The sequence below is a fragment of the Gadus macrocephalus genome, chromosome 14 (assembly GCF_031168955.1).
Source record: "Gadus macrocephalus chromosome 14, ASM3116895v1".
Taxonomy (NCBI): Eukaryota; Metazoa; Chordata; class Actinopteri; order Gadiformes; family Gadidae; genus Gadus; species Gadus macrocephalus.
Window position 1 is genome coordinate 3,497,185 of NC_082395.1, and position 23,635 is coordinate 3,520,819.

At 45.8% G+C, this 23,635-nt stretch overlaps 3 protein-coding genes across 3 annotated transcripts in view; 1 reads left to right on the forward strand and 2 right to left on the reverse strand.

Moving 5' to 3' along the window:
- The window catches only part of cep89 (centrosomal protein 89), a 22,784-nt gene extending 9,743 nt beyond the window's left edge, over positions 1-13,041 (forward strand). The window contains exons 16-17 of the mRNA XM_060071990.1: positions 11,425-11,582; positions 12,192-13,041. Coding sequence (XP_059927973.1) covers positions 11,425-11,582; positions 12,192-12,426 — 393 coding nt within the window. The 3' untranslated portion in view covers positions 12,427-13,041. The remainder of the gene's footprint in view (positions 1-11,424; positions 11,583-12,191) is intronic.
- Positions 2,686-11,411, reverse strand: zgc:165481 (uncharacterized protein LOC100073327 homolog). Its single transcript, XM_060071359.1, has 2 exons — positions 11,257-11,411; positions 2,686-5,288 (listed from the first exon to the last, which is right to left on the reverse strand). The coding sequence occupies exons 1-2, from the start codon at positions 11,315-11,317 to the stop codon at positions 4,528-4,530; spliced, it is 822 nt and encodes a 273-aa protein (XP_059927342.1). The 5' UTR covers positions 11,318-11,411; the 3' UTR covers positions 2,686-4,527.
- Positions 13,042-14,883: 1,842 nt separating the features above from the next.
- On the reverse strand, positions 14,884-22,232 carry LOC132472387 (uncharacterized). The gene is made up of 3 exons (XM_060071991.1): positions 21,486-22,232; positions 21,093-21,355; positions 14,884-15,090 (listed from the first exon to the last, which is right to left on the reverse strand). The coding sequence occupies exons 1-3, from the start codon at positions 21,853-21,855 to the stop codon at positions 14,884-14,886; spliced, it is 840 nt and encodes a 279-aa protein (XP_059927974.1). The 5' UTR covers positions 21,856-22,232.
- Positions 22,233-23,635: the final 1,403 nt, after the last annotated feature.

Below are 23,635 nucleotides of genomic sequence, written 5' to 3' on the forward strand. Positions count from 1 at the left end.
TGATGCAATGGAAGTTTTCTCGCTGCTTAAAACGGGATCTGTGTCTCACACACACACACACACACACACACACACACACACACACACACACACACACACACACACACACACACACACACACACACACACACACACACACACACACACACACTATGAAACGCAGTTGTCCTATCTATCTGAGCAAGCCGACTGCCTGGTTGCTAGGCAGGGGGAATAATACCCTTTACCTCTGTGGGAAGTGATTTCACACCACGTGGCTTATCTCTCTCAAACCGAGTGTTTGTGCTGCACCGCATCAAACCCCATGCGCCACGGTTCTCGACACGAGTCTCCGTGCACCTCGACGTCACCACAGAGACACGGCCTGTCTCTGTCCCCAGGTTCTGTCCTGGGTTCCGGTCCTGGGTTTCTGTCCCAGGGTTCTGTGTGAGAGGAGGTTGGAAGCGTTGGTGATAGTGAAATATTGATGTGCAGAGAGTGTGAGCTGTAGATAGCAACACTGGCTTTGGTCCCAAGGAAATCTGAATAAGCTATTTACTATTTGATTTTTGGATATTGCACACATGCGAATACACGCATGTGTGTGGTGTGGTACATGTTGTATGTGGAACATGTAGCGTACGGTACATGTAGCGTGTGGACGTGTGGTACATGTTTTGTGCGGTACATTTGTAGCTTTCACTTACTCGACATTGACACAGAATATCATCTCCAACCTCCTGTAAAGGAGCATTGCTCAATAACCATAACCCATTACTGAATACCTTACTCAACCTAAACACGGTACTCAACTCTCAACCTTGCAATGAATTTCACGGCTAAGATACACAGGAATATAACTCCTAGCCCTGGCACTGCGGGCATCTTGGATTATTCACTGTGCCACACGGGGAACAGAACCCATCACCTTAGTGTTAGTGTCTTTCCTAATCAACAACTTGCTGAAATGTTCTGTTTCTATAGCAACAGAGGATACCAGTAATAGATGGAAACAAGGTAGGAGAGAGTGAGGGGGGATTTTGTGTTCAGTTTTTCTTTAACTTTATTTAGCATGCATAACAAAAAACAATAGGAAGAACTACACACATCCACACACACCGTGGTGTTTTGCTATAAGTCTTCAGAAGCTTACCTGTTGACGCGCCTCATATAGCCAAATTATCTGCTGTGCATATATGATTCAATTATAATAGAGTTTCACGTTTTAATCAAGGTCTAAAATACAGTAGCGAATTGCAGTTTGCAGATGAGGGGATTATGATGAGTGGGGGTGCATTCTTTAATGCAACCATGTTTTGGCTGCTTTAGTTTTTGAGTTTGTTTGATAACCAGCAGTGGGCTATCACTCTTTCTGTGAAAATCCATCAAAAGCAACCTATATTCAATAACAGTGCAAAAGAACATCGACGTGTAGCCACGACTGCTATCAGAAGAGTTATCAATACATATTTTCAATGATAATCATAGGCCTCTATGAATGTGAGTATAATTTACTACGATGGATTTAAGAGGACTCTGTGTTAAGAATCGTAAATAGGCTGTTCCCTCTGCCATGTCCTACATAGGGGTGGGAAAAATAATCGATTCTTCGACGCTTCTCGCTAGAACGATTCTGTCTCGATGCAGATAAATTAATAATCTGATTTTTTTTTTGCCTGCTGCAACATTCTGTTCGCCAGAGAGGGATAATTTTTGTAATTTTAAAATTACAAAAATTATCTTCAGTGTGTATTGGCCAATCTGATTTGTCTTGACACGATTGCGATTCAGCCTACGCATTGCATGCGCGCAAACTCACAGCCAGACACAAGAACTCCTTCTAATTCAAGAGCAGCTTTTCCTTTAATGACATAGAAAAGAAAGATTAGAAATAAAATAAAACTGAAACCTATTTTTTGCATGCTTCCATATTGTGTTATAATGCAAGCTGCATTGATTATTGCATTGTTCATAGAAAGTCATGTTTGTGACAAAAGCTTTCTCTCTTATGAAATATTAGATGCGTTAATTCATCTGTTGATGTCTTTAATGATCATCACAAAAGTAGCAAGTGATTTGCAAACTATGAGTAGCAAACCCAGATGTATATATATCTTTTTGAAAATCACGCATGGAAATGTACTTAAAAAAAATTGTTGCATCGAGATGAATCGATAATCCCTTCAGAATCGAATAGTTGAACTCATAATCGGAATCGAATCGTGAGGTGCCAAGAGATTCCCACCCCTAATCCTACAACATGTGTCCACAGTGTCCATGGTGACAAGAAAAAGATACCCCATTGTTATAGGTTTAACTGATGAAGCTTTAGACTGCAAGGCTGCATGCTTTAGTTTTACATTTTCAGACTAAATATCTAACCTTAATTCATAAATCATCAATCAAGGAACCTCATCCCTTGAACCATGGCAATTCGGTGCTGATGTAGACGATGTCATAATTGTGGCAGTCCTACTGGCGCCTTACACAATACAGGCCTGACCTCGACATTGTCCTCAACCTTTGACCTATCCGGTCCCCTACCACTGCCCTCAGTGGTACACTGACTCGACATACTTATACTTATTCTAACGTAATATATTCAATAAACGATGTATGAAATAGATGTGACAACCTGTCGCCACTCTCTGGGTCTTTAGTTTCTGGTTCATGGAGGGAAAAAAGGTGACCCAAAAGAATTCAGCATAAAGTAACAAAATTGTGCTGTCTTTATTATAGTCCTGCACACACACTTCTTCAGAAGCACAGTACAGAGACCGACCGGAGAGGGGTAGAGAGTCACAGACACAGAGAGACAGGAGGAGTTAAGTTGATCACAACAAAGACAGTTCCAGTATAACCACCCACTCTTCTGATTGGTTGGTTGTGGTTTAGGTCATAGATTATAGAGTGGAGATGTAGGCGGTTGGTTCCAGAGGTCTATTGTCTCCTTTTTTTGGGGCTGGCTCCTAAAAATGTAAACAGTAATAATATACAACGTTGAACCATAGCATCTTGGATAATGAAACTATACGGTACGGTACTGCTCACCGCTCTTAGCTTGAATGACGAAATGAATGCTGGGATATCTGTGCTGCCAAGTTCACACAAGCTACCAACGTTGCATCCGCTGAAAAACGTTTCGAGAATACTCTGTTCTTCGCGAAATGCAAACTTGTATATTGGGACAGTAATTGGACTGCAAAAGATGACATTATACAACGACACAGATACAGACAAGAACGCAGATTGAGAAAGGTTTTAACTCTCTAATCTCTTAGAACCTTAATTAAGCTTTTGAAATACCTAATTAATGACATGTTAAAGTGCTCACTGATGCTCCAAAATGCGTCCACAAACGCCCGCATGGGGCCAGTGTGCCCCCTCGTGGTGGCGTCTGTTGGCGGTTAAAGGTTGGAGGTTATTGGTGGTGAACATGTCCAATAGGCTTTGGTCAACCTGGGCCCGCATTCTATAGCTGTGTGTTGGTGTGTGTTGGGGCGTGGTGCAAGCCCCTTAAAGTAACCACCCCTTTAGCATTGTACATTGTAGTCGGTTGTTTTGCCATCTGTCTCTTTGCAGTTGGCTAGGTGGACAGAAGAGGTGACCTCTAGTATACAGAGTGTCTCTTCATCAATAGATTAGTTTACAGCCTCAGGTTCCTCAGACTTCAGATATCTCATGATCTCGGCCGGGCACAAAAGTCACAAAAGTCAAATGTATTTTGAAGAGGGAACAGTGACTTTTGTTTCACGTTGTTGGCCACATGTCCTTAGATAAGTATTATCATTACTATGTTTATGAGTAATGTACGTCTGCCATATAGCAAGGAATAGGCAGGCATCACTGTCTGGAAAAGTAACATCGACCGACTCGCCAGAAGTGATCTTCGGAGGTTCATGTGAACGGCACCAAGAAAGAAACCATTGTCAGAATGTGAGCTGCGTTGCGTCATATAAACACCACCTGTCGCCACAACAACACCTGAGTCGGTCCAGAGGACATCGATCACCCATGATGCAATCTGTTTTCTCACGGGGGACCGAACAACGGTTGAAGGTGAATCCATGCACCTGTGCCGTCTAATCCCACAGTGAGTTAGTCACTGACTTATTTAAAATGTTTAATAGGTTTGAAATGGAAATGTCCAATTGTATTGTAAGGAGGGCAGAAGCAGATACACATTACAACTAATAGATATGCTCAGAAGTCATAGGTCGTCGGCATACAGGCTTGTTAGTATGATGTGTTGAACCATTTCATAGACAGAATTTACAGATTTCGACTTTGGGAGAGTCTTAACACAAATCCCTTTTTAATACCCCGATTGCACTGATCAGCTACCGGGGATTCCACTCGCATCGCATCACCTGACATGCCTTTAATTCACATATTTTTTGAAAAACACAACAACCCTTAAATTCTGGACCGTGGACCTCTTTAAAGGACCTCGTCGGTGTCTCACCGGCTGGGGGTCTCACCGCCCTGGGGGTCCCGGTGGCCCCGCCATCAGGCTCCTGTACCGCTCATTCACCCCTCCCCTGGAGGTCACTCGCGCCCTGGCAGAGGCACTAGAAGGCAAATGCCGTAGACCAGGCAGACGGTGAGGCTAGAGGGCACCAGGCTCACACACACCACGCCCAGGGTCACCCTTTGGATCACCAACAGGTAGATTCCCAGCGGCAGCGAGCTCAGGTAGAAGAAGCCCAGCAGCCACAGCAGCACGCTAGGGACGTGGGTGCACGCCTTGAACAGGACGTCCCGTTCCGGCAGCCCCTCGGAGCCCGTCGACAGGGAGTCCAGGCTCTGTTCCGTGTTCAGCTCCGAGGGAGGCTCTCCGGGCACCTCCACGACGGTGATGACCAGGCAGTGGGAGGACCGGCGCGAGGGGCTGGAGGCGGAGGAGGACGGGGAGGCGGCGGCGAGGCTGCCGGGGGTCAGCAGCAGCTCGCCGCCGCTGAGGTCGGAGCTCCAGGACTTGTCGCGCGTCGACAGGCGGCCCACGACGCCGGCGTCGTCCGGCAGCTCGGACAGCAGCAGCCGGCGGCCGCTCACGCCGGTCTCGCGGCGGCAGAAGGGGCAGGAGATGGCGAGGGATCCGCCCTCGGCCGCGTCCAGGATGCGGCCGAGGCAGCGGGCGCACACCCGGTGGAGGCAGGCCAGGACTTTGGGCCGGCGGTTCCGCAGGTTGTAGCGCTGGTAGCAGATCTTGCACTCCATCTCGTCTGGAGGAGGAAGAGGCGGAAGAGGAGGAGGAGGCGGAGGAGGCGGAGCCACCTCCTCGCCTGCAGCGCTCATCGTGCCTTCCTCTGGTAGAGAGAGAGAGAGAGAGAGACGGAGAGAGAGAACGTTAGAGCTGTAGAGCTCTAACGTTAAAAACAACTAAATATAACCATGAAAGATACGCTGTTTTTTTTTTTTAAATTAAAACTGCAAAACGAAGCATCGTCATCCTTGTTCAGAGCTCCGGATCCCTTCTGTTACAAAGAGATCCCTTTAAACTATTCTCTAATAAGAAACATGAACACCTGACCACTCTGAATGACTCAGCCGCTCAGGAGGAGCGTCGGAGAGATGAGGTCTGGAGTGTGCCCTCTGGTAAGACAGGGTGTGAGTGTGACCAGATAAGGGCCATGTATCCACAGCTTCTACGACACGGAGCCCCCCCAGGGGCTGTCGTGTTCGGGCCTGCCTGCCTGTCAGAGGACCCTGCCACGCTGTCACTTCCTGTCACATCAGTGGTACGCTTGTCCTCGGAGCGGCGCCCCCCCCTGCCCACAGAGGGCGCTGTCTCCTCGGGGCCCAGGAGACTCCATCAGCTTCCTGGGTCCAGTACACAGCTGCTACCGCAGTTGGTCTATCTCAGGGGGTCTACCTTATTGAGTCTACCTCCGAGATCTCCCTCAGCAGGTTCACCTCAGGGTCTGTCTCAGGGCGTCTATTGCATCTACCCCTAACAATATGTTATTTCCCTCATGTGCTTTATTATTCTGTATGTTGACGTACTTTCAGGAGGGTGATAGTAGTTAATGGCTCATAGTTCTAGATTATCTCCCTTGTTGTTAATAGTTCTAAATTGATGTGTGTGTTGAAGTACAATCAGGAGGGTGTTGGTTGGTCGTGGTTAATAGTAATTTTACATCATCTCAATAGCTTTGTTTTTTTTAATTCCGGTAATACAGGAATAACAGGCATCTAATCAAAAAAAGCATCCTTGTGCCGGTCGCTATAGGCAACAAGCTCCCCCGCTGCCAATCAGTCTAACTAATGGAGGGTCACTTATTTACCATCACACTGTGGTCAAAGGAATGCCCAGACTTGTTATGATCCTGTCAGCTGATGACGAGAACAGTATGACCAGTGTCGGCATGGCTTTATGCCTCCGATGCCTCCACTAAACCCCTAGTGTCTTCGTGGAGAACCAGGAGTCCTTCCATTTAGTCATTGGTAACAAGGCAGAGACCTGATTGGCGAGGAAGTGTTGGACCGCGGACGGACAGGAAACTGATTCACTGCTTGAAGTTCTATAGGGGGCTGTCCCTCAAGTGGACTACAGGGATTGCCTTTCTGGAAGTCCAATGCTGAATGAGAAGTTCTTCCGCCGGTATCGGTTTTCCCCAAATGCTTAAAAATCCTAATGTTGTAACTAGAGCAGTGTCTGGTGATCAACAACCTATAAATAGTGTAAACCAAGTCCCTCAGGTTCAACTAAAACCACCAGCCCTGCCTCTTTACAATTCCCATTGGACCACAAAAAGAAAAACAAAAGTTGGATTATTGTTCTCATGATATTAATACAATTTACAATTTGGATGCCAAGCAGTAGTTGCCTGAAGAGCAGAATGCCAAGTTATCCAGACAGACCAGTATCTGACTGAACATTCAATCTGAACAATTTTGTACACAGAGTTGTCGTTCTAGCCTTCGAATTAATAAATGTCATCTTTGTCTGCATCTTTGCACACATAGGTTCATCCAAGGCTACTCCGCTGAGAGTGCTTGTATTTATAAATTAAAAGGTATAATCTCATCTTGGAGTACCTTCCAAACTGACCTGCCTGTTTAGTTTTTTGCACCACCGTTGTGGTCCATATCATAGTTCGTTTTTGGATGCTACAGTAGCATCTGTAACCATTACTGGTAGAGTCTGGCTCTGAGCTGCCCCCCTCCCCCTCATCCTGCATGGAGTACAGCCTGGCTCTGAACTATCTGCTCCCCCCTCTGCAAAGATCTCTTATCTTTCCGCTCAGAGGAGAAAGTGCCGCAAATCTGTCGTTCACGCCCATGAAATATGGATGGGTCGCGCCTCCATCCGACACGCTGACTGATGCATATTTTACATGTCGGACTGATGAAAAAGGCCCGGTAGAACTCGCCGGAAGGATTCCACTATCTTCAGCGGCGAGTGCTGCAGCAGGCTGAATATTACAGTATTCTGATGCAGAGCGAATAACTGCTGGATCAGGCCTCAGCAGAAGGCATACAGCTGGATGAAACGTCTCGAGCCCTGGACTCAAGAGACAGGCAAGCTCCAGGGAGTTCACCTCCACTCTACTGGGAGTTGCAGTCGGCCTGTGATGCCAACTGTTTTGTCTGACAGTTAACTGGCCATCTGCTGTATCGGTATCGTAACACCATTTAACTGAAACGCATCTATCCTTGTGATGATCATCAAACGCTAATTGCGGCGTCAACGATTCTCCTCTGTTAATACTGTTTATAAAACAAGTTTAAATGACTAATAAACAAATCGCCTACAGCTACTCACTAACTACCCCTCGACTCTGTCCTGTCTCACTCTGTCCTCTGTCTCACTCTGCGATCAGCCTCACTCTGTCATCAGCCTCACCCTGTCAACAGCCTGAATCTGTCCTCAGTATAACTCTGTCCTCAGTCTCACTCTGTCCTCAGCCTCACTCTGTGATCAGTCTCACTCTGTCCTCAGTCTCACTCTGTCCTCATTCATACTCTGTCCTCAGTCTCACTCTGTCCCACCCTGGATCAGTCCATTAGGTCCAGTACATTAATTAACCAACCACTCCCCACACACACCCCTTCCCCCTGTGGTCATGTTGGCCAATGGAGAGCTTTAGAAGAGTAAACCCTCATACTAAGTAAAGTACAGCGGAACACAATACAGTATAAACTGGTTCTGTGTTGTTTTGAAGGGATGGTATTCTAGTAAACTGGGTTCTGGGGTACGTTGTGCATCCCTCCCAGGTAATAATCATCTTAATGGGTTCCTCTGGCTGTGGGGAAATTAATGCCTCACAATTACTTTGTTGATGTTTGTCTCGATTGGAGCTGAACGAGCATCAAGAATGGATGTGGTTGTGTAATATGTTGTGTAGTGTATTATGGGCTGTAGGGTGATCCTGGTGTAATGTGTGTGCAGGCAGAGGCAGTTCCCTTTCAAAGGGTTACTCCGAGGTATTTCAAACTCCACACAAAGTAGCAGCCAGAGACATACTGGCATTGCGCTCTGAAATGTGTTGCTAGGATACGAGAGAGAGAGGAAGAGAGAGAGAGAGAGAGAGACCATCGTTATCCGGTGGCTGCTGCCTGTTTGCCGAATACAAACGATCAGGTAAATCGGTCAAACTGCTCCTACTGACCTACTGCCCTGCCATCCCAAAACAGCCAAAATATTTCAGTGAAGAGAGCACAGCGTTCTTAAAGAAACAGACTTTAGAGTGCGCCGATTGCTAAATCTTTGTCCGGTCAGATGCTGTGTAACTCTTATATACTTATATATATTATATGCTCTTCTGTTAAACGGCAAAGCTGTCCTCCATGAAAGACCGAGTCCCAGCTGTTTGGATCTTTCCCCACCTCTCTTATCCCCTCTTTTGTCCTAAACCCTCTGATTGTACGGCAACCCCGCACCAAATATTAGCATCTGATTTCAAACTATCGAATGTTTCAGAAAATGCAAATCAACAAGAAAGTCAAAATAGCTGTTTTATTAAAGAATACAAAAAAGTAGTCCCTCCTGGCTGCCTTCAAAATGCACGTCGTTCGCTAGGCAACACACTTTAGCGTCCCTCCGAGAGAAGGCTCGGCTAGAGCGGTTCGCCGGCAATTTATCCTATGGAGCAGTTCACTCACCGTGTGCCTAAGCTTTCGTTAGTCTCTCCATCGCCTTGCTCACTCCCGGAGTTACAACATTTACACCCTCTCCATCATTCACCACATTTTTAGGCTTCAGTGAACTGTGCTATTGCTTTTATACAACTGTTAAAATTTTGTTCGTTTCTACTTCCAGGCGCGGAGTGATATGCAAACTTTCACAAAATGATTGGGCGTCATAGCAGTTATGTATACGCTCATTATACAACAGTTAGGAACCAATCAGATCGCTGGATTTATGCCACCCGTTGTATAAATATATGTATATATATATATATTTCTCACACCTATGGATATAGCTGTTTGTAAGCAGATTGTGTGTGTGTGTGTGTGTGTGTGTGTGTGTGTGTGTGTGTGTGTGTGTGTGTGTGTGTGTGTGTGTGTGTGTGTGTGTGTGTGTGTGTGTGTGTGTGCAGGGCCGTTGCACCAAATCCTGGGCCCTGTATACAAGAGGTACTGATGCCCCCCCCCCCCCCCCGAATTCCCCCTACCAGACCCCTGCGCTGAATTGTTGACGGGCGGGGGGGGGGAGACGTGGCCGTGTGCGACTCCTAACACTAGGGGCTGGTGGATAATTAAAAAGTTTTTTTTTTTTTAAATTGCCATGGGCCCCCCCTCTGCCTTGGGCCCCCCCACCACTGCCTCACTTTTCCCCGCAGTCCGTCGGCCCTGTGTGTGTGTGTGTGTGTGTGCGCTCAGCATGTTATGCAGCTAAATGTCAGCGTTGAGTGTGCCGAAGCCCCTGGTGTGGCTGGACCTGTGTGTGTGTGTGTTTGTGTGCTGCCTGGATGATATAGTTTTGTTTCTCGGAACCAGGGAAAAGCCGAACCACAGAGAACTCCCTTCTGCGTCTGACTTACACACACACGTCGCACACACACAACACACACAAATACACAGTGTACACACATAACACACACACACACACACACACACACACACACACACACACACACACACACACACACACACAGTACAGATACACACACACACACAGACACATAAATCCACAGTACAGATACACAACCATATACACTGGCTCCGATACGACCACAAACATCTACATGGAGCCTTTTTCAGTCAACATCATGATACGGTCACAGTGTTGGCTGGAGGCAAATAATGCAAACACTGGAGGCCAGTAGGGATAGTAGGCTGGTATCAACTCTCCATCTTACTGGGTTATGGAGCGCCAGAGGTAAAGCACTGCCTGTTGTAGGAATTGATATGTGACTATGGTTTGCCATGTGCATCTAATCAGCAAAGGGGGAACTGAGAAAGATTTGATTGTTCTTCTAACTTTCTTTATTAGCAGTCCTCTCCATTATATAAGAATTATGTAATTAGTAAATGCTTAAAAACATGTTAAAGTTTGACATGGCCAGTATGCACTGAACATGCATACTGGCTTGCATGTTCAGTTCTCCATTAAGACATAGCTCTCTGTTCTATTTACATTAACCATGGCTCTACAGAACTGACCGGATTTTGCATAGCTCGTTAGTGCTAAACCAAAGCCTCAAATAATCGTACCGCCTTACCATTTTGATCGGACTCCAGGGTCGTGACATGATTTGGAAAGCATCGCTTGTTTTACGTTTGAATAAGGGTTAGGATGAGTCAGAGTCTGAGAGTTGCTCTTCTCTACGGCTCGACACTGCCACCGTCATTTGCTATGAAGGCACGTAAGTCATTTGTTTTCAGGGGAAGAACTGGGGAGGGAAAATAAACCCTGATAGAAATAAAGCGATAACATCTATTTGATTATGTGTCTTAGTCGACGACAAGGGTGAAACTGAACTCTTAGATGAAGGTTGCGGGGCTGAGTTTGAGAGACCTTACCTCGGCATCGTAAGCTCGTTCTGTTGTAAAAATAGACACTTAATAACCGGTAGGACAGGAAACCGTCGAAGGAAAACAACCATGCTTCCATACCAAGTTTCATTGCATAAAAAAATAATGACATACAGACAAATGTTAGTAAAAAAAGAAAAGCCGATTTTTCTACCCCCCCCCCCCCCTCCTAAAACCCGCCCACAAAACAACATTCATGTATACTAACTCCAAAGGTTTCCATATCAATTCATACATGGTGAGTCATGGCCAGAGGGTCCTACGCACCCATCCCCTCCCCCAGGGGCACCTCACCTGCTCCCGGAGCGCGCGTCTCTCTCGCCTCCCGTCCTCCGGTCGTCTCCCAGTCCTTCATGGGAACGTCGGACCCTCCCCGCTCCTCCTCCCGCCGGTCGTCCTCCCGCTTCACCTCTCCTTCATGCCGGCCTTACCCACGCCTCCCCCCCCCGCCCCCCCCGTCAGGTGTACCGCGGGCGTGTATCGGCGGGCCGGGCGCTGGCGGAGCGGCGGCAGCGGGACCAGGAGGCGGCGTTGGCGTCGAGCCAGCGAGAGATCCTCCGGCTGCAGCAGCAGCTGGGAGACAGACAGAGCACCCTGGACACAGTGCTGCAGAGCAAGCAGTACGGAGAGGGAGGGGGGGGGGGGGAGCACCAGTGGGAGGGAGGGAGAGGGGGGGGGGGGAGGGGGGGAGCACCAGTGTCAGAGAGGGAGGGAGGGAGGGGAGCACTAGTGTCAGAGGGAGGGAGGCACTAAGGGAAGGAGGGGGGGGGGGAGAAGGAGGGAGGGAGGAGGAGAAGGAGGGAGGGAGGGAGGAAGAAGGAGGGAGAGAGGGAGGAGGAGAAGGAGGGAGGAAGAAGGAGGGGGAGAGGGAGGAGGAGAAGGAGGGAGGGAGGAGGAGGAGGAAGAAGAAGGAAGGATGGAAGGAAGCACTAGTGTCAGAGAGGGAGGGAGGGAGACATTGCAGGTGGGAGGAGGGTGAGCAAGGGAGAGAGAGATGGAAGAGAGAGGGAGGGAGGGAGGGATGGGAAGCAACAGTGTCAGAGTGGGAGGGGAGAGGGAGAGATAGAGATAGTGAGAGAGGAACAGTGTGCATCAGAGAGAGCGAGAGAGTGAGAGGAGCAGTGTGTATCAGAGCAGCCCAAACATTATGAAAATAGATCTATTTACCCGTCCCAGGAATGGCGTGACGAATACAGAGCTATTCACCTCTGCTGTGATTTGTCCTGCAGGGATCTGGAGGCGGAGCTCGGGGTGGTGTGGGAGGCGGCCACCCGGGAGGAGCAGGGGATGAGGGAGACGCTCCTGAACAACTCCCCCAGTCGGGGCGTCCAGAGCCTGGGTCTCCTGGGCAGGACCGGCCCTGACTGGTTCTCGGAGGCTGCAGAGCCATCAGCGCCCCACAAGGCCCACCACCCCCACTCAGCCAATGAGATTGAGAAGCTCGGGCTGGACTTCTACTCCTGAGGCTCCAAGGCGAGAGGGGAAGCTCGCTCCTCGTCTTTCGTCACAGTGCGACACTAAACACTAAACACAAACCAATTAACTCTTTTCTACCGTCTGGGCAATGCGTTGTTTAAAGTAATGCTTTTTTTTTGTAAACATCTTGAACTAGGGCACACTCCCAGAATTGCAGGCTGTATCTGCTCTCAGAGTGTCTTCTGGACTGCAAGTCCCACACTGACTGTTACTGCGCTCAAATGATCTTCTGGACCACAACTCCCACACAGACTGTTACCTCTCAAAAAATTGTCTTCTGGACTACAACTCCCACACTGTTGGCTGCAACCACTCTCAAATTGTCTTCTGGACTACAACTCCCAATCTGGCTGTAATGCTGCTATCCATTTGGATGGTACGCTGGTACGAACGACCAGCTTCAGCTAGAACGTGACGTATTTCCCTTGCTCCAGCCTTCCAGTTTGCCATTTGTGTTTCTGTCGAGCCACGAGGGGGAGTAGTAGCAGGCTAGTCATCATTAGCAACATAGCCTCTTTAGCAAACCAGCTTCAAAAGAAAAGTTTACATTGAAGTGCAAGCAAAGCAAGACCGTGCAATGCTTAATACTTAAGTACATTTTATATCAGACAATTACTTTTGATACTTAAGTACACTAAATGTCAGGTACTTTAAGACTTTTACTTAAGTAATATTTTAAAAGGTGACTTTAACTCCTACCAAAGTCATTTTCTGGTAAGATACTTTTACTTTTACTCAAGTATCGCTTTCAAGTACTTTATACAAGACTGAAATTAGCCTTGTATGCCTAACACGTAATGTTGAGAAGTCATACTAAAAACGGATAGCAAGCGAATGCTAAACCAGACTGTATCAATCACATACTTTGGGTCCATTCTAACTTATGGTAAGAGGCTAGTCTTTAAATCTTTGCAGTGACTGAATGTTGATGATAAAACAGATTGTTTTGCATAAGATGAGTGTGTGCGAGTCGCGACTGTGTGTCTTTTCCGGCTTCAGCATACTGCATGGTTATGAAGGCCTTGTGGTTAGTTGTGGTCTATAGAAGCAGCCTAGCCTTGGAGTTGGATAAGATGGAGTGATTGTGTACGGGCGTGGGAGAGTGAGAGAGAGCACACCGCCGTGGTGATGTTTGGCTTGTTTTGGGCTGTCTTGTCAGCATCCGCTAGGTTGGACGATGTGCTTTGTCTATGTGTTCAATGTACATCTATCTGGTCGTATTTGCGGTAGATTGATGGTTAAATAATGTCGCACCACGATCAGTTATACTTGCAGGAACTCATTTGCAAGTGCACTGATTGCGTGTCCGATAGGCTAAGTTAGCCCATAGCTAGCCTTATGCCTTCTATTTCAAGGTCTTCTGACTAAGTTTACCGGTACTTACGACATAATCGCTGTCACTAGATATAAAGAAAACGTTGACTTTCACTCGGTGCTATTCACTGACAGTAATAATAAATAAAAGTGTCATTTTTGTATGCACTGCTGTTCATTGACTAGCTCCAGCGCTTTTTGCTGCCTTGCTAAATGATAGCAACACTCCACTCATTCTCCTCTGACCATGCAATTAATTGTCTTTGACCGCCATCAGTTCTCGGGTAATTCCTCATTCGCCCTCTCACGTCTGACAGGTTTGAAATTATACTGCTGTGGGCCATCATACATGTTATCTGTGGTTCTTGCCACCTCTTAGACGCCATAGATCTAGTACTAGGCTGAGGCAACCTTCCACCACGTCTCCCCAACGTGACGTCATCGCTGAATGGCGTTAGAAAACACCAGTTTTCTAACGCCAAAAACCCGCCAAAAATGCCAAAAACTGGACTTTAACACTATTTGAGACATTTTATAAATGATACACATATTTTGACTGCTTTATGCACCCATTAATCAAAACTTCCGGTTAACCTGCACGTAGGCCTTTAACCCTCTCTTGGACGTGGACATATACCGCTGCACAGACGGTTAAATAGCGTACCAAATGATAGTTTCCGGGTGAGGGGGATTAGGATAAATTGGTGTGGATTCTTGAGTTCATCCATGTTTTGGAAAGAGTCTTTTTTTAAGTTGATTTCCTGGTCATAACTAAAGGTAGGCTCTCACTCTTTCGGGGAAAGTTAGTAAACAAAACCAAAACTGCAGCAATGCAACAAACAATCACGTCCCATGTAAAATGACCTTTACTCATAAGCTGTGACCGATAGTTTTTTTTAAATGACAGATGAACATCAAGAACAACAAAGAAAGGTTGCAGGTGAAGAGGTGAGAACATCTCGACTGCGTTTATTTCAGACACTATTCTGTGTACATATTGAATATCCTGGGGATTACTTTGGGATTTTACCAGTTTACTACATGACACTGTGAAGCGACCTTGAGTATGAGAAAGGCGCTATCTAAAATAAACGTATTCTTCTTATTATTATTACTAATTTAGCCAGACCCTCAACCGCTGTAAACACACGCTCGCCTCTGGCAGAAGAAGTTCTTCTTCTTCGTGCAATTTCTGGTCTGCACGTCCAGGGAGCTCCCAGACATGGCGCCACAGAAGTTGTTCTGGTCTGGACATGCGGGCAGTGCGTGGCGGATCGCCTTATCCACGTCCCCCACCCAGAACCACCTGCTACTCAGGTAACGCAGACCCGTCCACACCTGGGGAGACAAGAGCACCATCACTTAAACACACCTGGAGAGACAAGAGGGCCAACACTTAAACAGGGTTACTTAACAGGTTAACCCTTGAGAGGGTCTGTTTTTTAGGATCCTTTTGACAATTTCGTTTTCTTTGGCTGGCGCATTGCTGGTAGTATGGTTTGGCTGCTTAAATCATCATATCATATCATAAGCAATATCTTTATAGGCGTAGGAGGGCTAATGTAATACAAAATGATTGGTTTTATTTTATTAAAGGCTGACATCTCAACTAGCAGCTTTTGAAATCTCAACTAGCATTTATTCTGATTTCTTTGTACCAAATTGAAAAAACAAACACTTACAATGGTGTTTCCTAACCACTGCTGTGTTTCTTTAACACAGCTTGTAAATGCTTAATTTGACTGTAATTTACTTTAACTTTCAAGTAAAACAGGATATCGGAGAGATGAATTACAATTTTCTGGATTCTAATGTGTATTGAGTCGCTTCCTAAAGTAGACTAATGCCGCTTTTCCACTGCATGGTACCAGCTCGACACGACTCGACACGACTCGACTCAGCTCGCATTTTTTGCGTTTCCACCGCGGTACCATGGTATCTGGTACCTGAAGTGGCTGCTTTTTCTAGTACCTACTCGCTCTAGGTTCCAAGCGAGCTGAGCCGATGCTAAAAGGTGACGTCGGCAGACGGCCGGCGACTGATTGGCCAGAGAGTGTGACGAAGTCACGAGAGCGACATGGAAACCATGCTGGTAACATCCATAGCAGCGCCGCAGCCAACATGTTCCACTTCTCCAACTTCTTCAACATGCCAGCTAATAATAGTAATGCGATCGATGTCCTCCATTGTTGTTATGTGGGTTCTGTCCATGTGTGGGTTGTGTATGTGTTGTTTGCGTCGCGTACACAAATACGTCACGGCCCTTTCGCGCAGCCGACCCCGCCCACGTCCAGGAGGTACTATTTGCGGTGGAAAAGCACCCGTGCTGCTACCGTGTCGAGTCGTGTCGTGTCGAGTCGTGTCGAGTCGAGCTACATGTGCGGTGGAAAAGCGGCATAAGACCTAACTGACTGCATCAGTTTTTTTTAATTTTAGAGGAATTTAAAGGACAATTCCTTTATTTTGAACATTGAGCCCCCCTTCGGATTTGTCTAGGATGAAATAGAGTGGTTAACAGCGAAATTTTGAATATTGCTCCTGTCTCGAGTATTTGGCTAATTTCGAATCGCCCCTAACTGCTTCACAATGGCTGGCTATGGGCATTCAAAAACCCCCCCAAACATTCCTTTTCAGAAATGTGAAATTCATCGAGTGGTTAGTGGTGTTCGTTGATGTTCCTAATCAAGGATCGTAGCGGAATACAGTTTCTGTCGTGTTTTATTTGGTATTTTGTGAATCTGCTTGTAGTCTTTTCGCTCGGTTCTAGCCCTACTGTTGACACAGAGAACCGAGCGAAAAGACTATAAGCACCCCCTTCCCATTTCCAGTTCTGGTCCGGTTTCCGTTTCAATTACAAAATGCCGATTTACAAAATGCCAAATAAAATATGACAGAAACTGTATTTCGCTACGATACTTGATAAGGAACATCAACGAACACCACTTACCACTCGATGAGTTTCACATTTCTGAAAACAAACGTTTAGGGGTGTTTTTGAATGCCCATAGTGTGAAATAATTCACACATTCCTACCACCAGGCCACATATGTCCTTGGCGACTAGAGAGGCTTCTTACTCATCCTAGGAAGGGATCCTAAGCCTAGAGAGGGATCCTGAGCCTAGGGTGGGATCCTGAGCCTAGGGAGGCGTCCGACTCATACAAGAAGCCATTCATTCATGCATAAATTCTAGAGATACGAGCGGCCCAGGTCTTTGAGAAACCCAGACGCTCAAGGCCACAAACACACGTGTAATTCCCGCACATAGCCACATGAGGTCAGCACCAAGCCACAAACCAAGTTGCAATGTCAACACATAGCTGCAAGGGATCAGCACAGAGTACACATACGGTACTATCCAGGAGGCGGGAGTTCAGCACCTTGAATAGCCAATCAGAGCACTTAACGGAGTCCACGCCTGCCCATTGTTAAAGTCACACACATAGCCCAGGGGGCCAGAACGCTCCAGGTAACGCATCCATCAGATGCCCTACTAAGCGTATCTCCACGGGTGCATAATACAATCCTTCTCCTATTGCTTCATAGATATCATTGTGAACCTTTACCAAATAAAGTGAGTTACAAGTAGGGATGCACCGAAATGAAAATTCTTGGCCAAAACCGAAAACCGAAAATGAGGAAACCAAGGCCGAAAACTGAAACCCGAAACACCGAAAGAAATTATTATGCCAATTATTAGTACCATTTAGGGTTGCCGCGTTATACGGTATTACCAGTGTTGAGGCCAACACCGAGTTATTTTTTATAATTTTTTCCAGTAATAAGAAATAATTCGCCATAAAAAAAAAAATATAGATACAAACCCAATAGATAGGCTTTAGGGCCCGACGATATTGATTTTTGAGTGCCGATGCCGATTATTTTCAGAGAAAAATTACGATTACGATTTAATCGGCCGATAAAAAATAAATAAAAAAAAGCATATAAAACGTTGTTTTTGATACCTTAAATATACTTTAAACACTTTTGACGAATATGTGAATTGAATGCAGAACCTTTGAGTGTTTTAGAATACATTTACAGTCAAAAATTAGTGTAATTTAAAATGTATAATAAATAACTAACTCCCAATGTGCTGCGCTCGTGAGCAGTGACTAACACGTGCGTGCTGAGCAGTATGGTCTCAGTATAACAAATTAACATGGCCGGGGACCTAAAGAAAAACAGGCACAACATGCTCAAACAACGCGTCTTGTTTACATTGGTGAGGTGAGCGCGCAGCTGCCTGAGCGAGCGTGCTTTCATGTTGTACGGTAAAATTCAATCTCCTCTTTTTTACTCCAGCTAAAGTTGTTAGTTAGCTAGGCGAGTAGGAGCGCAATCTGCAGGATACTAAGCGCAATAACATTTAAAAAAATAATAATAATAATCGGTTGTAATCTGCATTTTTTTGGCAGATGTCGATTATTTTCAAAAAGGCTATAATCGGCCGATTAAATCGGCAGGCCGATGAATCGGTCGGGCCCTAATAGGCTACCTAATAAAGCGTTGGAACACGCAAGCGGGTAACCATAGCAACGCCGGTAAACAAACCCCGCGAAGCCCAATCCCTACCAGAGCTCCCCGCACTACGGCCATCTGGAGGCGCACAGAGCTTTTGGCCGTGATATTATATGTAGTATTATATTATACTATTATATATAGAACGTTATAAGACGCTGTCACCGAGAATTGGCGCACTGCCAGATGCTGTCACCGAGTGTGAGAGAAGAGTTGACGGAGAAGATGGCGATGGAACTAGTTTCAAAGTTTATACCGTTTATACTCGGCAATACCGGTGTTGACCCAAGTGTATTACTCGGTGTGAAAATGTCCACACCGCGGCAACCCTAGTACAATTGCATTTATGGCTATGACTGTGTACTAACTTCATTAAAATCAAGGCATTGCAATTGTTGCAAATCGCTATACGTGGGTCTTTCTCAGAAACATTGAAAAACGTCCACACCGCAGATATATTGGCGCTTATCCAGACAAGCGTTTGCTGGCCGCGCTTTTTGTTTGCGTCATCACAAATTTCTGTTTCGGCCGTGTTGTTTCGGTGATAAAAGTATTTCAGCCGAAAACCAAAAATGCGCTTTTGGGCCATATTCGGGCGAAAAAATTTGCATCCCTAGTTACAAGCGATCCTGACTCTGCTAACTTTTTCCAAAAGAACACAGCAATAGCCAAACCTTGTGAAGCAGGTAGGGGTGATTCGAAATTAACCAAAACTCGAGACAGGACCAATATTAAAAATTTCGGTGTTAACCACTATATTTCATCCTTGACAAACCAGAAAGGGGGCTCATTGTTCAAAAAACGGGAATTGTCCTTTAAGGGGATTTGGTTTTGACAAAAACAGTCAAAATGACTCACTTTAAAGGTCCCATGGCATGCCACCAGGTGTGGTGTGATTAGCCGCTACAAGCGGTTTTGGAAATCTGCCCCTTATGACATCACAGGTGGGCGTGTCCACCTAGATGTGTGACAGATGAGCAACGTTTGCTACAGTCCACTGGGTAGGCTGGTAGACTGATCTATCCAGCACAAGTCTAGGTGGACACGCCCACCTGTGATGTCGTAAGGGGCAGATTGCCAAAACGGCTTCTAACGGCTAATCACACCACACCTGGTGGCATGCCATGGGACTTTTAAAGGTGTTGTTTGTTGCGATGGATGCATATGATTCGAGCTATGTGTTAAAGTGCATGACGTGGAGCCTGCTCACTATCAGCAACAGACAGAGCAGCTCAGACTAGGGATGGGCCGATAGTCGATTCTATCGACTATCGACGATAGATGGATTCCATCGTCGATCGTCTCAAGTAGCCGATAAAAAGGCGATAATTATATTTTAATAATTATTATTATTTTTTTATTTTTTATTATTTTTTTTTTAAAAGCGCTGTGGTAGCTATTTTTTTAACTTAAAAAGCCCCGCAAATTGTAATTGAAATTAACTGGCACCGGTGGAAAACATACCATGTAGCGCTGACCTGCCGTATTCACTCACTGCTGCGAGAGGAGAGGGGAGGGGCTCGAAACCTACCGGTCTGCTCGCACGGCGAAATGACATCACACCCCGCTGCACCATTTCCGGGTCACAGCTGTGGTACATGAGCTGTGTTCGAAATCGTTCCCTATTCACTCACTCACTATTCCCTATCGTGTTCATGATATAGTGCACTACATAGGGAACGTACAAACGAGAATTCGGACACTACGCTGAACATTTCTAAACGTCATTTGCGTCAGTAAATGCGCCGGGTATTTGTGTGACGCAGACAGATGCGCCCAGATTGTGTAAACAAACCGGGCACTCTAGAGGAAAGCTGGAGGTTGTATTGATGTTGAATGTTACATTTCCTTGAACAAGGTTTTTCTTATTAATTTTGAATGTTTCATTTTCTTGTTAAATCCCAAATAAATTGTTGATATTTCTAAACGAAAGCCGGAGGCTCCATCATTAAATGTAGTCGTTTTCGCCGCTTGCGGTTATTGAGCTTCTTCTTCTCCTCCGGAAAAACACGACTGCATTGCATTGTGGTATATGGGAGTAACACGTAGGGAACATCATATGTACACTCACATTTTGGGTATTTTAAGTGCACTATATAGGGCATGAAATTAACCAGTGAGAATTCGAACAACACTACAAAATAGCGAGCACCCTATATAGTGCACTATATCCGTGATAGGGAACGATTTCGAACACAGCTACGAGCTGTGTGTCATCAGCGTGTGTCATCATGACAGCGCTGCCGGCGCCGACGCATCGAAACTTAAATCAGCGGAGGCTCCCAATAGTATCTGTCTGCGTCCTGCAAGACGGAGGCGTAACTTGTACTAGGAGGCGTAACTTATTCTTTTCTAAATCGCGGTCCATGCGAGATCTTTCTCTTTTCTCTTTTTCACTGCTACATACAGATCACTTCCGCGATATAGAAAAGTACTTGACACGCCTCCGACTACAAGTTACGCCTCCGACTACATGTTACGCCTCCTAGTGCAAGTTACGCCTCCTCCGACTACAAGTTACGCCTCCTACTACAAGTTACGCCTCCGTCTTGCAGGACGCAGACAGACCCAACTCGAGGCTCACGGCTCACGCTGGTCCAAGGGGAAGATCATCGTATTTGTTTTTAAGAAAAAATGCGAAAAATAAAAACGTGATTTTTTTCAAAGTGATAAATTATTATCAATAATTAATATTATCAAATTATTATAAAGATGACCCCCCGATAGTATCGACTATCGGCGATCGCTAGGGGGCGCTATCGGACGATGGAAGCTTGTAGACGATTGCCCAACCCTAGCTCAGACAGACTGACTGCCTACCTCGTCGGTTGCAGCCTTCTCTGCTTCTTCCTTCGCAAAGACGTGGTCGTCGTGCGTCTCCAAGGTGGCCAGGTCGTGGCACATACCCCGGCTCAATGGCAGATCCCTGCAGTGTTGCAGGGCCTCTTCCCAGGTCTTCTCCTCACTGATCAGAACCAGATTGTTGTCGGCACAGAAGAACTTTTTTTCCCGGTCACAATCCTCAGATTTCAAGCCTTCTGGTTTCCACTCTGCACAATGCTTATCATCCTTCGGTTCGTCGTCTGTACACCAAAACAAGGCTTAATTAACACCGTGGATTGGGAATAAAAAGATAATAAATGCAATACTTCCATATCACTACCCTTTGATGTAATACTCCAGTTAAAATGTTTCTTTGCATGTTTTGCTCACCCCTTTTCCAGCGAAGGACACCAAGCGGCTCCCCTCCGGCCCACGTCCAAACGCCATCAGTTCGTCGGAGACCAACCCAGCCCTCGCCACTAAGGGTGTCCTCATGTTCCGCATCCCTGACGGTGAGCAGGCCGCTGTAGTGTGTTCTGCAGTGTCGATCGGCCTCTTCCCATGTTCGATCGAGTTCTAATAATATGTACCCTCTCAGGCCAGAAGACACCAGGTGCATTAAAGGAGTGAGAAGGACCAGGATGAAGACACGGCGCAGGTATGAATCCATGTCTTCAACGGACAGAAAGAACAGGTGTACCTGACTTACACGCAGTAATGTGTACGCATTCGTACACATGTTGGACATGTGCATATACATTGATATCGCTATCGGATACGACTGGCCCAATACTACTCATATGAGGCTATTGTAGACGACCACTCTTATAGCTCTGTTTGAATATTTCACCAATGCATAAGCACTTACAAACAGGTATATAACAAAATCGCCACCATCTTACTTGTATCTGATTATTTTAGGCATGCTAGACATCTCATGGAGAAAAGTCTTTCGTGATACGTTATTCAATTTGGTCAGTTGTCCTAGTACTCAACAAGCAATACTCTCCCCGGAAGAAGGAAGTATTACTACATTAGTACTAAAGCAGTACACGCCCAGGATGGAGAAAGCAGTATTAGTACATACATACTAAAGCAGTATTACTACATTAGTGCTAAAGCAGTATTAATACATAAGTACTAGGGCCCGACCGATATTGATTTTTGAGTGCCGATGCCGATTATTTTCAGAGAAAATTTACGATTACGATTTAATCGGCCGATTAAAAACAAAACAAAAAAAAGCATATAAAACGTAGTTTTTGATACCTTAAATATACTTTAAACACTTTTGACGAATATGTGAATTGAATGCAGAACCTTTGAGTGTTTTAGAATACATTTACAGTCAAAAATGAGTGTAATGTAAAATGTAAAATAAATAACTAACTCCCAATGTGCTGCGCTCGTGAGCAGTGACTAACACGTGCGTGCTGAGCAGTATGGTCTCACCGTTAGAGTCTACAGTATAACAAATTAACATGGCCTGGGACCTAAAGAAAAACAGGCACAACATGCTCAAACAACGCGTCTTGCGTACATTGGTGAGGTGAGCGCGCAGCTGCCTGAGCGAGCGTGCTTTCATGTTGTACGGAAAAATTCAATCTCCTCTTTTTTACTTTTTTAAGTTAGCAAGGCGAGTAGGAGCGCAATCTGCAGGATACTAAGCGCAATAACATTTAATAAAAAAATAAAAAAAATCTGTTGTAATCTGCGTCTTTTTGGCAGATGTTGATTCTTTTCAAAAAGGCTATAATCGGCCGATTAAATCGGCAGGCCGATGAATTGGTCGGGCCCTAATAAGTACTAAAGCAGTATTACTACATTAGTACTAAAGCTGTATTACTTCATCAGTACTAAAGCAGTACTCACCCACGGTGTGATGATTATGTGTTGCTCTGGTACATCAGAGGTCAAATGCTTGTGTTCCCCACAGCAGAAAAGATTGAACATGTTTTCCACACACCCATTAGTGCACCAACTGACACCACCCCGTCCAGCGGACCAATGAGAACACAGATAGGTGAAAAACACCTCGTCAGAAATGTCACCACCTGAGCAAGCATGTAAATAAGAGGTGTATGGTCGTCTGATCATCCTATCCTTCTCATCAGGCTCACCAGGATTTGAATCGTTCATTTATTATTATTACATCAAATCTTCTTCTATCACGGTATCCTTGATTCTCAATCGCAAGGAGTTGGTCGTAGTCCCAGGTGACTTATTTTTACATCTAAATTATAATTTTTGAAAGTTAACTCTTAGCTAATTCTGAAACGTATGTTAAATTGACAACTTTACTACACAAGGTCAGGTGGGTGAGAATTGAGTGGCATCGAGTTGAACGGACTTGTCAGAAATGGAGTATAACATTCATAGGTCTGCTTTAATTATTGTCAAATACAATGAAAAAAGATTTGCTGTGATCTCGTAGCCTTAGTTTTAGCCCCATATGTACATGGGGGGGGGCGCGTCCGCTGCCAAGGAAGCTGCCATGTTGCAACCTCACAGTTTTAGGAGGGCGAGGGGTGTGGCATCCC